The sequence below is a fragment of the Phalaenopsis equestris genome, unplaced genomic scaffold, assembly GCF_001263595.1.
Source record: "Phalaenopsis equestris unplaced genomic scaffold, ASM126359v1 Scaffold000002, whole genome shotgun sequence".
In the NCBI taxonomy this organism is placed as follows: domain Eukaryota; kingdom Viridiplantae; phylum Streptophyta; class Magnoliopsida; order Asparagales; family Orchidaceae; genus Phalaenopsis; species Phalaenopsis equestris.
The window spans coordinates 15,664,760-15,678,059 of record NW_018164444.1 but is presented as its reverse complement, the minus strand read 5'-3'; the positions used below and the strand labels follow the sequence as shown (position 1 = coordinate 15,678,059).

Here is a 13,300-nt window from a genome sequence, read left to right as displayed (position 1 = left end):
CCTTCGTCCCCGCAGTGAGGACCTTCCATTCTTCGATCAACATGGAAAGCACCACCGGCCGCAGTCAAATGCTAGGTATTCACGTCCTCCACTGCCCGGTAGGCTTCTGCTGCGCCATTTTTCTTCTAGTAATCTATTATCCGCCGCCGCATCTATCCCATCGTAAAACGAGATGAATTTGTGCTCAGGACGTGGTAGGCATTGTGTCAAAGGTCTCCGAATGCTTCGCCTTTCGCAGCGCCAACATTCACAGTGTCGATGTTTTTGTCCCAGAGAACAAACAGGTCTTCTACTCAAGGAGGTTATTGCTTTCTTGCTTCTTTCACTGACACTTGTTTTGTAGATTTAGAAGATGTGTGAGTTGTGGTCAAGGCCTTGAGTATTTACAAATCTCACAACTCTCTATATCACGGCGGTCATTAACACCTAAGTATTTACTTAATTACGTTTGGAAGTTGTTGCCAAGGTCTTGAGTAAAAAAAAAAAAAGCTTGAAGGTCAATGGTATTGTTAGTTAGTACTCTCACTTAGTCAACCATTTCCCAATTCTCAAACAATCACACTGGATTAAGACACGTTATTTTTGGTATATGGGGAATGCCGCAACACAAGCAAAAATTTGATTTTGTTCATGTAGTTATATTCTTGTCTATCCCCCCAATCTTCATCTTATCTTTAGCATGACAACAATGATTTTTGACATTTAACAAAGACAAAATGAAGTGGTGCATCTTTGATGGCGGTGAGATCAAGATTGTTTAGGATATCATGCTACTGTAAGTGTAAGCGATGCAATTCCATTTAACATGATTGTGGTAGAAAATGGGCACCAGCGTACTAAATTCCTCCAAGAAAACTTAGAGTTTCTATATGGAGTTTTGGGCTTTTAAATGGGATGGTTATAGATGCAATAATCGAAGAACATATGCTGCATGTTTGATAAAAGCTATTTGAAAGGGAAAAATCTAAATAGATCTACAAAGATTCTAAATTCTAAGATATTTTATGTTTTGCAAGTTAATTATAGGAACTTAATGGGGATAGTTAGTAGATAGAGATTTGAAAAATGGAACAGTTGGTTAATGAGCTTTTTTGTAAAAAAAAATTATATCAAAGTAAATAGTGCTAGTTGTTATAATTAGATTTAGTGTTTATGTTTTCCAAATTCTATTTGAAGAAAATTTTAGAATTCCTTTTTGAGAAGTAATCTATTGAGCACTGCTTTACATGCCTTCAAAAGAGGACAATTAGTGGTTGTGACTGAATGAATATGTTTTTATTGGGATTGTTATAAGAAATATTAATTTTGTGTGGGAAATAAGAGATACAATGTGCTGTGAGAGCTATAATTCATTTTTATATATACCAGAGTTGTTAATTGTGTTCAAACAGAAGAAGGATTGACCAATTATTTTTCTATTTCAGTTGGATTACATCATGGATCGGCTTTAAGCACACATATCCTTTTGCTTTAGTTCTTTGTTTCTGGATGCTCATGTTGGACATTTGCAGGAGGATGTATCTTGGTGTATGTTTTTCGCTGATGATATCCTTCTTGTGGATAAGGCTAGAGAAAGAACCCAGGAAAAACTTGAATTATGGAGGTTTACATTGGAATCTAAAGGTCTTCGTGTGAGTAGAAATAAAGCTGAATACATGGTATGTAATTTTAGTAGTAGTAGCTCTAGTGACAGAGTTGTAACTATGGGTGATCAAATTATTAAAAGTTGTGGATGCTTTAGATATCTCGGGTCTATTGGTCAAAATCATTGTGATATAGATTGGGATGCTATTAGTAAAATTCAAGTTGATTGGTTGAAGTGGAGGAATGCTTCAGGCCTATTGTGTGATAGAAAGTATTGCTTCGACTGAAAGGAAAATTTTATAGGATGGTGTTGAAACCTAAAATGCTCTATGGCGCAGAATGTTGGCCTTTAAAAGAGAAACATAAAATTAATTGAAGTGTTACCGAGATGAGAATGCTTAGGTGGATGAGCGGCTTTACACTTAGAGACAAAATGTGAAATGAATATAGGCTTTACATTTGGAGACAAAATGTGAAATGAATATATCTGTGATTGAGCTAGTATTGCTCAGATTAGGAGTCTAGATGTTTTAGATTCGACTTATGTTAAGAAAGACAGCTAGTATTGCTCAGATTAGGAGTGTAGATGTTTTAGATTCGACTTATGTTAAGAAGGACAAAGATAGTCCTAGAAAGACTTGGGCTTATTGTATTAAAAACGATCTTAATTCCTAGAAAGACTTGGGCATATTGTATTAAAAACGATCTTAATTTATTAGAATAAATGATAATATGACACTCAATAGGACACAATGGAGAAAAAAGATTCATGTAGCCGACCCAACTTAGTGGGATAAATGCTTGTTATTGTAGAGTTGGTGTAGCTCTAGTGGCAGGCAAAATTAGATAGAGTCGCCTTAGATGGTTTGGTCACATTAAAGGTCGACCATCTGATGGTCCGGTTAGGTGATTAGATGTTTTAGATTCAACTTATATTAAGAAAGGCAGAAGTAGACCTAGAAAGACTTGGACGTATTGTAGACTTGGACATATTGTATGAGAAATGATCTTAATTTATTAGAATTAAATGAAAATAATACACTTAATAGGATGCAATGGAGAAACATGATTCATGTAACAAACCCCACTTAGTGGGATAAAGGCTTTTGTTGTTATATATTATCTTGGTGGTGAATATATAATTTAGTGGCTGGCGTACATTTGATTGGGATTTCTCATATGGTTTATGTTGGCCCTAATAAAACCTTTTGGTGCTGATGATAACTGTGATGCAATGCCCACACTAATTTCTTTCATATCCTAATTTGGGTATGCATCTCAAGTGTACAAAGTCTGGTTGGTGACATCACGTGGATGAGGTATAATAATATGCATGTGCTTCTTACAAAATCATTTCTGTAGGTGGTGTTATATGCTACTGCTATATGCGGTGTAGAGGAGATCATTTGATTCAATTTGTAATATGGTATTGCCACATTCGATTTGGTGATTCTACCACATGTTGGTTGGTCTGTATGACCACTGATTGATATTTCTATATAAATTTGTTTTGGATATTTCACCTGAAAACTGGAGACTGAACTTTAGATTATCATAATAGAATTGGGTTGCTTTTGTGCTATATTTACTAAACTAGAATGAGGAGTCTACATGCAGTTTTTGTCGACAATTATTTGAGGCATATAGTTTTTTGTCAATAATATTTACTAACCTTACATGTTTGATTGAACAATTTCTTTTCAAGTATTCAATTTTATTGGTGCAATATGGATCAATGCTTTCATAGCACTAAGTGCAATCTGATGTACAAGAAATTTTTTTCTTGCTTTAATATACAAAGCGCAAAGTGACAATCCTTTTTCTAATTAGAGCATTTATGAGTTACAGATTATATACACATATCATGTTTATACAATATTTATTTAATTAATCAAACTTAAATCACATTAGAAAATAATTTCTTAGCAAATATAATGATACATTCAATGATATAGTAATTTATAATTATTTAAAATAAAAGAAGAATTAAAGTTATAAATGATATAAATGATACAGTAATAAAATATACTTATCAGATTGAGTGACTAGCAAAAGATTAGCGTGGAGTGAGAGGTAGTGTAAAAATAAGACGTCGAGAAGAAGCTTGTGAATGAGAATTTACTAGCGCCGTCAACAAGAACATGTAAAAAGCATATTAGAACTAGCTGGTGAGTGTGAGTAAAATCACCAAGAAGCAACTACCTCAAGTGTAAGATGATGAAAAATCAATGAGCAATGAATAAATGTCACTGAGAAATAGTATAAAAAACAATTGTGCCTACTTATTGTACCAAATATTAAACCAAAATATGAAATTTTAACAAGGATTTCATTACAAGTAGGAGCTGAGCACATATTGCTTTAATGCCTCGAGATGAAGTGTTGCAAAATGTGAGCTTTACTTCAAACATGCACTTTACAAGGCAGTGATGTGCAAGACTATCGCATCACTTCACTTTTCTTCTAAAACACATTTTCAACAACACTGATTTAAATATGTGATTCTTTTGAGTGTGATACAAAAGTGATTGTATAGTTGGTGAATTCATTTACTTTACTGACATGAATTTTTGGTAAATTATTTTCTTAGTCTATGTTATTTTAGACAGCTTCTTATTAACTTGCCAGCGTTCTTGATTTTATTCAACTTTGACATACCTAAATCTAATTATGCTGATGGGTTTATAATTGCTTGTTAATTTTGTGTAGTTTGAATTTCCTGCCAATTTTTTGGATTTACTAGACCATTTCCAAACAACCACACTTCAAACTTTGCGCAAAACTCCACAACTCCAGAAATTTATTCAGGGCAAGGGAGTGAAGTCATGTTCCTCATTTCATTCATTTTGTGTATCTTAAATCTCTTTGAACGAAGAAAATATTACGTAAATTGAACAACAACATGAATCTTATCATACCGTGCGTTTAACAGGATGATATAATTTACACCATCATCTGCATGTCCGTTGTCGGGGCATTTGTAGAATATAAAGACATTATAAACACCTAATAAGAATATAATAAACGCTAATCACAAAAATAACCAGTAAGGATGATATCAGATGTCATCCAGAAATAAGTGCAGATTACGAAGAGCATTGAAGGATTTTCATAATAATCCAACTAAAAAAATAAAATTACAACTGTGCATTACTAGCAGCGATTTCCATTCTTGCTTCAAAGCAGGTGCGACCGTGGTTCGTATACTATCTTTAATTTTCCTTTAGCTCTTCTCATACCAAGCTGCTTTGCGTACATTTGATCCAAAATGCATTAGTTTATATGGAAATTTACATACCTGGCATACAATTCTTATGCATCTACATATCTCATACCTAAACTTTTATATTTACATGCATAACACTATTTGGCTTTAAAACGATGCATGAAAGGTGTATTTCACTTTTGAAAGTGGTAGTAGTGCTATTTTTTGTGTATTAAAGTTTTAAGTTATGTGTGTAAATATGAAAGTTTGGTTATGAGATATGTAAATATGTAAGAATTGTAAGCATTATTAGTTTTTATGTTTATTTATTTAATTAATTGTTATGCAGGACCATTGTCTGGTGGATGTTTTGCATGGTTGGCAGGATGGTAGGCTTCCTGTAGATATAAACTGTGTAATAAGGTGGTGCTATATTTTAACTTATTCCACCGTAAATATTTGCGGGATTTACAAAGGTACCACCCAATTCCTATGTATTTGCATATCTGACACCAAAACTTTAATTTTTAACATTTATACCACCTAACTATTTCATATTACATAAAAAAATATCACTATTTTAACTTATAAAAAGTGAAATATATATTTTCATGCATAGATAAGTTTATATATATATAGATAGATAGATAGATAGATAGATAAATTGATGTTTGGGTGTTAGATATGCGCATACTTGGGAATTGAGTAGTATGTATGTAAATGCCCATAAATATTTTTGCTGCTGATTTAAATATCTGTTTTCAACAGCAATCATGATAGAGGTCCAAATACCCATGTTCTACGTTTTCTTGAGAGAAATGGAATTCCATACCATTTCATGCCAACCAGTTCAGTAGATAAAAGAGAAGAAGAAATCTTGAATCTTGTTAAAGATACTGATTTTCTTGTCCTCGCTCGATATATGCAGGTGCGTAGCTCTGAGGTTAGGTTCCGTTTGGCGGAGCTTCCGTTTTTATAAAATTTTATTTAGAAGTTGTTTTTCAGAAGGCTAATTGGAAATAGTAGTAGCTTCTGAAAGCAAATGTAGGTTTCTGAAAGTGTTCTATAAAAGAATTGCAGCCAAACAAACTCCAAAGCGGTCTAAAAACTCTTCCAAATGGAAACTAAACGTCTAGCTTCCCCAATAGCTCATATTATATAATCTGTGTCATCTTGCCAAATTTGTTATGATTATTCTTTTAATAACCTTTTATTGCTTCAATGAGAAGTTAAGCACTTGTAAGGAGATTTACTGAACATCAATGGACATGCCTTGTTATTTGCTGCTATTTATTAGTTGATCTAAATATTTTTTATCTTTGCAAGTTACTTCTTTTTTTTTTTTTTTTTTTTTTTTTTTTAGGGATCTGAACTTAAGACCTTCCTTGTTCATGTTGGGTGTATCAATGAGCCAGTAGCTCTTTATTTAAATATAGACGAATTTTGGTTCTGGATAGCTTAGATTTTAATCAGGGTGGATCTCAAAGCAATTGATTTTGCTTTGAGATGAGAGTGCCATAGATGGAAAATCAATCAAAATTTGTGTTGCACTTCTCAAAACAAATCAGCCTGTTAGCTTCAAGAACCATCTGATAAAAAAATGTATCAAGATGCTAGTTTTTTTTTTTTTTCATTTAAATACCTTGTCAAATATAACCCTGCTTACAATTTTTGTTAGCTGACTAGATTTAGACTCTGCGGTACAGCGGAGTCAAAACTTTTAGAAATCCTCGCAGCTTAAAACTTGAATATATATGATTCATATGTCTTTTTAGAATTAGCGTAAAATCAAGGCGTTTTTCTAAAATTTTGGAATCGAAGTATATTATTTTGATTGTTTTGTACAGATGTGCATGCTTTTGAATTTCCCTTTGATCAAGTAGAAATATTGAACAGGTATTGTCAGCTAGTTTTTTGGAGGGCTATGGTAAAGATATAATTAACATCCATCATGGGCTTCTTCCGTCATTCAAGGGCAGCCATCCTGCCAAGCAGGTGCTCATTTTATTTTCTACTCTTGATGGCCGCGCCATATTTTATTTGCTGCTTCTGAGATTTATTTGATCACCAGGCTTATAATGCTGGAGTGAAACTGATTGGTGCAACAACTCACTTTGTAACTCCAGAACTCGATGCAGGTCCTATTATCGAGCAGATGGTACACTCTCTGTAATTTAGTTAATCGAAGATTTACATTCACACCCCTCAATTCCTATGCATTTACATATCTAGCACCTATACTAACTTTACATACATGCTGTGGTATTTTTGATTTGATATGGGCGATAAAAATGTAAAAAAGCGAAGTTTAAGATTTAGATATGTAAATAGGAAAGAATTGTGTGGTATTGCATGTATGTGTTTGGTTGGATGTGAAAGATTACATGCATGCTCTATTAAGTTGTGGAGTTTAATTGTTGCCATATGAAGATAATATGCTACACGGGTGATTTTTTTTTTTATGTCGGGAGAAAGATGAATTTTATGCAAATACAGGTAGCGAAAACAATATAATGATAATTTGAGCAGAATTTCAGCTAGACAACTCATAATGTCACCCAGAAATTTTCTGATTTTTTGGGCAATTTTATGTAACAGGTGGAGAGAGTTTCCCATCGAGATACCTTAGAGAGTTTTGTGCAGAAATCAGAAAATTTGGAGAAGCAATGTCTGCGGAATGCAATAAAATCCTACTGTGAACTCCGTGTGCTGCCGTATGAGGGGAAAAAAACTGTTGTTTTCTAGAGCTGGACCTTTGTTACCGTTGCCAAATGCCTACCCAGCTCATCTTTTGTTGAAACTATAGAGTGGTTAAGCAAAGTGATCATATTTTTATGGGAAATTTACTTTCATACCAGATAATTCTGAAGTATTTACATATCTAACACCCAAAGTTTGATATTTAAATTTCTTCCGCCGCGAAGCTGCAAGCCAAACGACGGGACTTTGTTGTTTGGGGCCGCAACGCGTCAAAAAAGCGGAGCCAAACGGAGCCGAAGTGTTGCAACATGTGAGCTTTACTTCAAACATGCACTTTACAAGACAGTGATGTGCAAGGCTATCGCATCACTTCACTTTTCTTCTAAAGCACATTTTCAACAACACTGATTTAAATATGTGATTCTTTTGAGTGTGATACTAAAGTGATTGTATAGTTGGTGAATTCATTTACTTTACTGACATGAATTTTTGGTAAATTATTTTCTTAGTCTATGTTATTTTAGACAGCTTCTTATTAACTTGCCAGCGTTCTTGATTTTATTCAACTTTGACATACCTAAATCTAATTATGCTGATGGGTTTATAATTGCTTGTTAATTTTGTGTAGTTTGAATTTCCTGCCAATTTTTTGGATTTACTAGACCATTATTCATCATTTGGCTTAATGCTTTTAAAGAAAATAAATTGTTGGCTTGTTTAGTGGAATGTAGGTTGTGAATTTTATTTATGCGACCTTCATACATTACAACATTCTGGTCATAGTAGAAAATCCTAACACTATACTCTTATTTGTGATTCCCACTTAATTAGTACATATGTTGCACCCTTCATCATTTTTATCAATTCCTTTTAGATGATGCCATGCTTATTTATTATAATGAAATATTGGCTTATTTTAAGGCATATTAAGAAATTTCTGATATTAAGAAATTTCTGACAGTTGCTTTTAAACCATGCTTAATTCTGAAGTAATCTTCTCCTAAAATTTTTTTTGAATGATGGAACAAATACAGTGAATTTGTATTTGATCCTGCAAGCTGGCCTCGTGATGTTATGGATGAAGACTTTGTGAATATAGGAAAACTCTTCAAGGCAGAAAGATCTGTTGTTCGGGTTCCTGATGTAGATCCAAAATTTAAGATTTCCATTCTTGCTTCAAAGCAGGTGCGACCGTGGTTCGTATACTATCTTTAATTTTCCTTTAGCTCTTCTCATACCAAGCTGCTTTGCGTACATTTGATCCAAAATGCATTAGTTTATATGGAAATTTACATACCTGGCATACAATTCTTATGCATCTACATATCTCATACCTAAACTTTTATATTTACATGCATAACACTATTTGGCTTTAAAACGATGCATGAAAGGTGTATTTCACTTTTGAAAGTGGTAGTAGTGCTATTTTTTGTGTATTAAAGTTTTAAGTTATGTGTGTAAATATGAAAGTTTGGGTATGAGATATGTAAATATGTAAGAATTGTAAGCATTATTAGTTTTTATGTTTATTTATTTAATTAATTGTTATGCAGGACCATTGTCTGGTGGATGTTTTGCATGGTTGGCAGGATGGTAGGCTTCCTGTAGATATAAACTGTGTAATAAGGTGGTGCTATATTTTAACTTATTCCACCGTAAATATTTGCGGGATTTACAAAGGTACCACCCAATTCCTATGTATTTGCATATCTGACACCAAAACTTTAATTTTTAACATTTATACCACCTAACTATTTCATATTACATAAAAAAATATCACTATTTTAACTTATAAAAAGTGAAATATATATTTTCATGCATAGATAAGTTTATATATATATAGATAGATAGATAGATAGATAGATAAATTGATGTTTGGGTGTTAGATATGCGCATACTTGGGAATTAAGTAGTATGTATGTAAATGCCCATAAATATTTTTGCTGCTGATTTAAATATCTGTTTTCAACAGCAATCATGATAGAGGTCCAAATACCCATGTTCTACGTTTTCTTGAGAGAAATGGAATTCCATACCATTTCATGCCAACCAGTTCAGTAGATAAAAGAGAAGAAGAAATCTTGAATCTTGTTAAAGATACTGATTTTCTTGTCCTCGCTCGATATATGCAGGTGCGTAGCTCTGAGGTTAGGTTCCGTTTGGCGGAGCTTCCGTTTTTATAAAATTTTATTTAGAAGTTGTTTTTCAGAAGGCTAATTGGAAATAGTAGTAGCTTCTGAAAGCAAATGTAGGTTTCTGAAAGTGTTCTATAAAAGAATTGCAGCCAAACAAACTCCAAAGCGGTCTAAAAACTCTTCCAAATGGAAACTAAACGTCTAGCTTCCCCAATAGCTCATATTATATAATCTGTGTCATCTTGCCAAATTTGTTATGATTATTCTTTTAATAACCTTTTATTGCTTCAATGAGAAGTTAAGCACTTGTAAGGAGATTTACTGAACATCAATGGACATGCCTTGTTATTTGCTGCTATTTATTAGTTGATCTAAATATTTTTTATCTTTGCAAGTTACTTCTTTTTTTTTTTTTTTTTTTTTTTTTTTTTTTTTTTTTTTTGGGTTTTAATTTGGTTCTGGATAGCTTAGATTTTAATCAGGGTGGATCTCAAAGCAATTGATTTTGCTTTGAGATGAGAGTGCCATAGATGGAAAATCAATCAAAATTTGTGTTGCACTTCTCAAAACAAATCAGCCTGTTAGCTTCAAGAACCATCTGATAAAAAAATGTATCAAGATGCTAGTTTTTTTTTTTTTTCATTTAAATACCTTGTCAAATATAACCCTGCTTACAATTTTTGTTAGCTGACTAGATTTAGACTCTGCGGTACAGCGGAGTCAAAACTTTTAGAAATCCTCGCAGCTTAAAACTTGAATATATATGATTCATATGTCTTTTTAGAATTAGCGTAAAATCAAGGCGTTTTTCTAAAATTTTGGAATCGAAGTATATTATTTTGATTGTTTTGTACAGATGTGCATGCTTTTGAATTTCCCTTTGATCAAGTAGAAATATTGAACAGGTATTGTCAGCTAGTTTTTTGGAGGGCTATGGTAAAGATATAATTAACATCCATCATGGGCTTCTTCCGTCATTCAAGGGCAGCCATCCTGCCAAGCAGGTGCTCATTTTATTTTCTACTCTTGATGGCCGCGCCATATTTTATTTGCTGCTTCTGAGATTTATTTGATCACCAGGCTTATAATGCTGGAGTGAAACTGATTGGTGCAACAACTCACTTTGTAACTCCAGAACTCGATGCAGGTCCTATTATCGAGCAGATGGTACACTCTCTGTAATTTAGTTAATCGAAGTTTTACATTCACACCCCTCAATTCCTATGCATTTACATATCTAGCTCCTATACTAACTTTACATACATTCTGTGGTATTTTTGATTTGATATGGGCGATATAAATGTAAAAAAGCGAAGTTTAAGATTTAGATATGTAAATAGGAAAGAATTGTGTGGTATTGCATGTATGTGTTTGGTTGGATGTGAAAGATTACATGCATGCTCTATTAAGTTGTGGAGTTTAATTGTTGCCATATGAAGATAATATGCTACACGGGTGATTTTTTTTTTTATGTCGGGAGAAAGATGAATTTTATGCAAATACAGGTAGCGAAAACAATATAATGATAATTTGAGCAGAATTTCAGCTAGACAACTCATAATGTCACCCAGAAATTTTCTGATTTTTTGGGCAATTTTATGTAACAGGTGGAGAAAGTTTCCCATCGAGATACCTTAGAGAGTTTTGTGCAGAAATCAGAAAATTTGGAGAAGCAATGTCTGCGGAATGCAATAAAATCCTACTGTGAACTCCGTGTGCTGCCGTATGAGGGGAAAAAAACTGTTGTTTTCTAGAGCTGGACCTTTGTTACCGTTGCCAAATGCCTACCCAGCTCATCTTTTGTTGAAACTATAGAGTGGTTAAGCAAAGTGATCATATTTTTATGGGAAATTTACTTTCATACCAGATAATTCTGAAGTATTTACATATCTAACACCCAAAGTTTGATATTTACACTTGTAACATCATTGGTGTCATAAATTTATGCATGAAAATGTGTATCAACTTTTAAGAACATAGTAATGGTGGTATTTTTGACTAGATGTTAAACATTCGAGTGGTATGCATCTAAATACGAATGTTTTTGTGTTAGATATGTAAATAGGTAAGTATTGTGTTATAATTTTATTCTTGTTTGTAAATTTTATGCTTGCTAGCAAGTATGATGAAATTGAAGGCCTTCTTGTAGTAGTAAAATGTTCATCTGGTGAGTGAATAAATAGCTGAACGCATTTGGATTTGATAAAACCAAACCATATAGCCGGATCAGCAGCGGTCTGGAAACGGTCATTAACTAACCGTCACAGCCAGCCCTTCCCGTCGCGCCTCTTCGTCCAAACCTACTCTCCAATTTGAAAAACTCTGCGACACCATTTCCACGCTATCATTCACCCAAAACCAACGCACCAAATCAAAATTAAGCAGAAAAAAATGGCTTCCAGCGCCCGCTCTCAGCTATATCAATGCTTCTCCCCTCCCACCCTCCGCTCCTACCTAGCCGAATTCATTTCCACCTTCCTCCTCGTTTTCGCCGCCGTCGGTTCCACCATTTCCGCCCGTCAGTCCTCCCCCTTTCTATTTCTCAATTCATTTATCAGACGATCACTATTGTCACAACTACTCTTAAATTACTGCAGGAATGTTGACGCCTGATGTGACATCTGATGCATCGTCACTAGTCGCCACGGCGGCCTCGCAGTCCTTCGCCATATTCGCCGCCACCTACATAGCCGGCGATATCTCCGGCGCTCACATTAACCCTGCGGTCACCTTCGCCTTTGTTCTCGGCGGCCATATCGCCATCCCCACGGCCGTCTTCTATTGGATCTCTCAATTGCTAGGCTCCACTCTCGCATGCCTTCTCCTCCGCTTCGCCTCTGCCGGTCAGGTGAGCCTCTTTATTCATCAAGTTCGAATTTTTCTACTGCTAAAACGCCATTGTTGCAGGCGGTGCCGACGACGAAGATAGCGACGGAGATGACGGGTTTCGGAGGGGCAGTTGTGGAGGGGGTGATAACCTTCATGTTGGTTTACACGGTTCATGTGGCGGCGGACCCGCGGGTGGCGGATGCCGGAAGGAAGGGTGGGGCGGTTAGTGGGGCTCTAGCGGTGGGGATGGTGGTTGGGGGTTGTGCGTTGGCCGCCGGTTCCCTCACGGGTGGGTCTATGAACCCGGCCCGATCTTTCGGACCGGCCATTGTGAGCGGGGATTTTAAGAACCATGGGGTTTATTGGGTCGGGCCGCTCATTGGGGCTGCTTTGGCTGCTCTGGTCCATCAAAATCTTGTTTTCCCATCACCTTCTCCTTCTGATGAGGAAGCCCTAGATGTTTAATAACAGTGATGTTTTGTAGCTTAATTTTTTTATTTAATTATAATTTAGTTTTTTTTACATGTTAATATTAATGTGCATGTATATTGAACGTGAAAGTCATAGATAAAAAAGCAAGTTTTACATATATACCACCCAATTCATATGTATTTATATATCTAAAATTTGAACTTCAATTTTTAGCTGTCTGCTGCCTTATGCATGAAAACGTGTATTTTGTCCTTTTAAAATTAACATAGTGATATGTCTGATGAAATATGAATGATGGATGCAAAATTTAGGTGTTAGATTTGTAAATACATAGGAATTGGGTGGTTTCAGGTTTGTATGTAAATGACCATATTATCAATTTTTATTATTTTTATTTAGATTTAAATTATGATAT

At 34.6% G+C, this 13,300-nt stretch overlaps 3 protein-coding genes across 3 annotated transcripts; all 3 read left to right on the top strand.

Annotated features, from left to right (window-relative positions):
* Positions 1-15: 15 nt before the first annotated feature.
* On the top strand, positions 16-11,569 carry LOC110031854 (formyltetrahydrofolate deformylase 2, mitochondrial-like; the record flags this gene model as incomplete). The annotated part of the gene is given in 8 exon segments (XM_020735280.1): positions 16-98; positions 189-301; positions 8,524-8,674; positions 9,043-9,116; positions 9,462-9,621; positions 10,530-10,628; positions 10,705-10,791; positions 11,232-11,569. Coding segments are annotated over 8 exon segments (888 nt in total). The 3' UTR covers positions 11,379-11,569.
* Positions 4,647-7,675, top strand: LOC110028547 (formyltetrahydrofolate deformylase 1, mitochondrial-like). The gene is made up of 6 exons (XM_020730445.1): positions 4,647-4,781; positions 5,139-5,212; positions 5,558-5,717; positions 6,686-6,784; positions 6,861-6,947; positions 7,388-7,675. The coding sequence occupies exons 1-6, from the start codon at positions 4,647-4,649 to the stop codon at positions 7,532-7,534; spliced, it is 702 nt and encodes a 233-aa protein (XP_020586104.1). The 3' UTR covers positions 7,535-7,675.
* Positions 11,566-12,934, top strand: LOC110031863 (probable aquaporin TIP5-1). Its single transcript, XM_020735291.1, has 3 exons — positions 11,566-12,142; positions 12,222-12,472; positions 12,532-12,934. Exons 1-3 carry the CDS (start codon positions 12,016-12,018, stop codon positions 12,916-12,918), a joined length of 765 nt encoding a protein of 254 aa, XP_020590950.1. The 5' UTR covers positions 11,566-12,015; the 3' UTR covers positions 12,919-12,934.
* Positions 12,935-13,300: the final 366 nt, after the last annotated feature.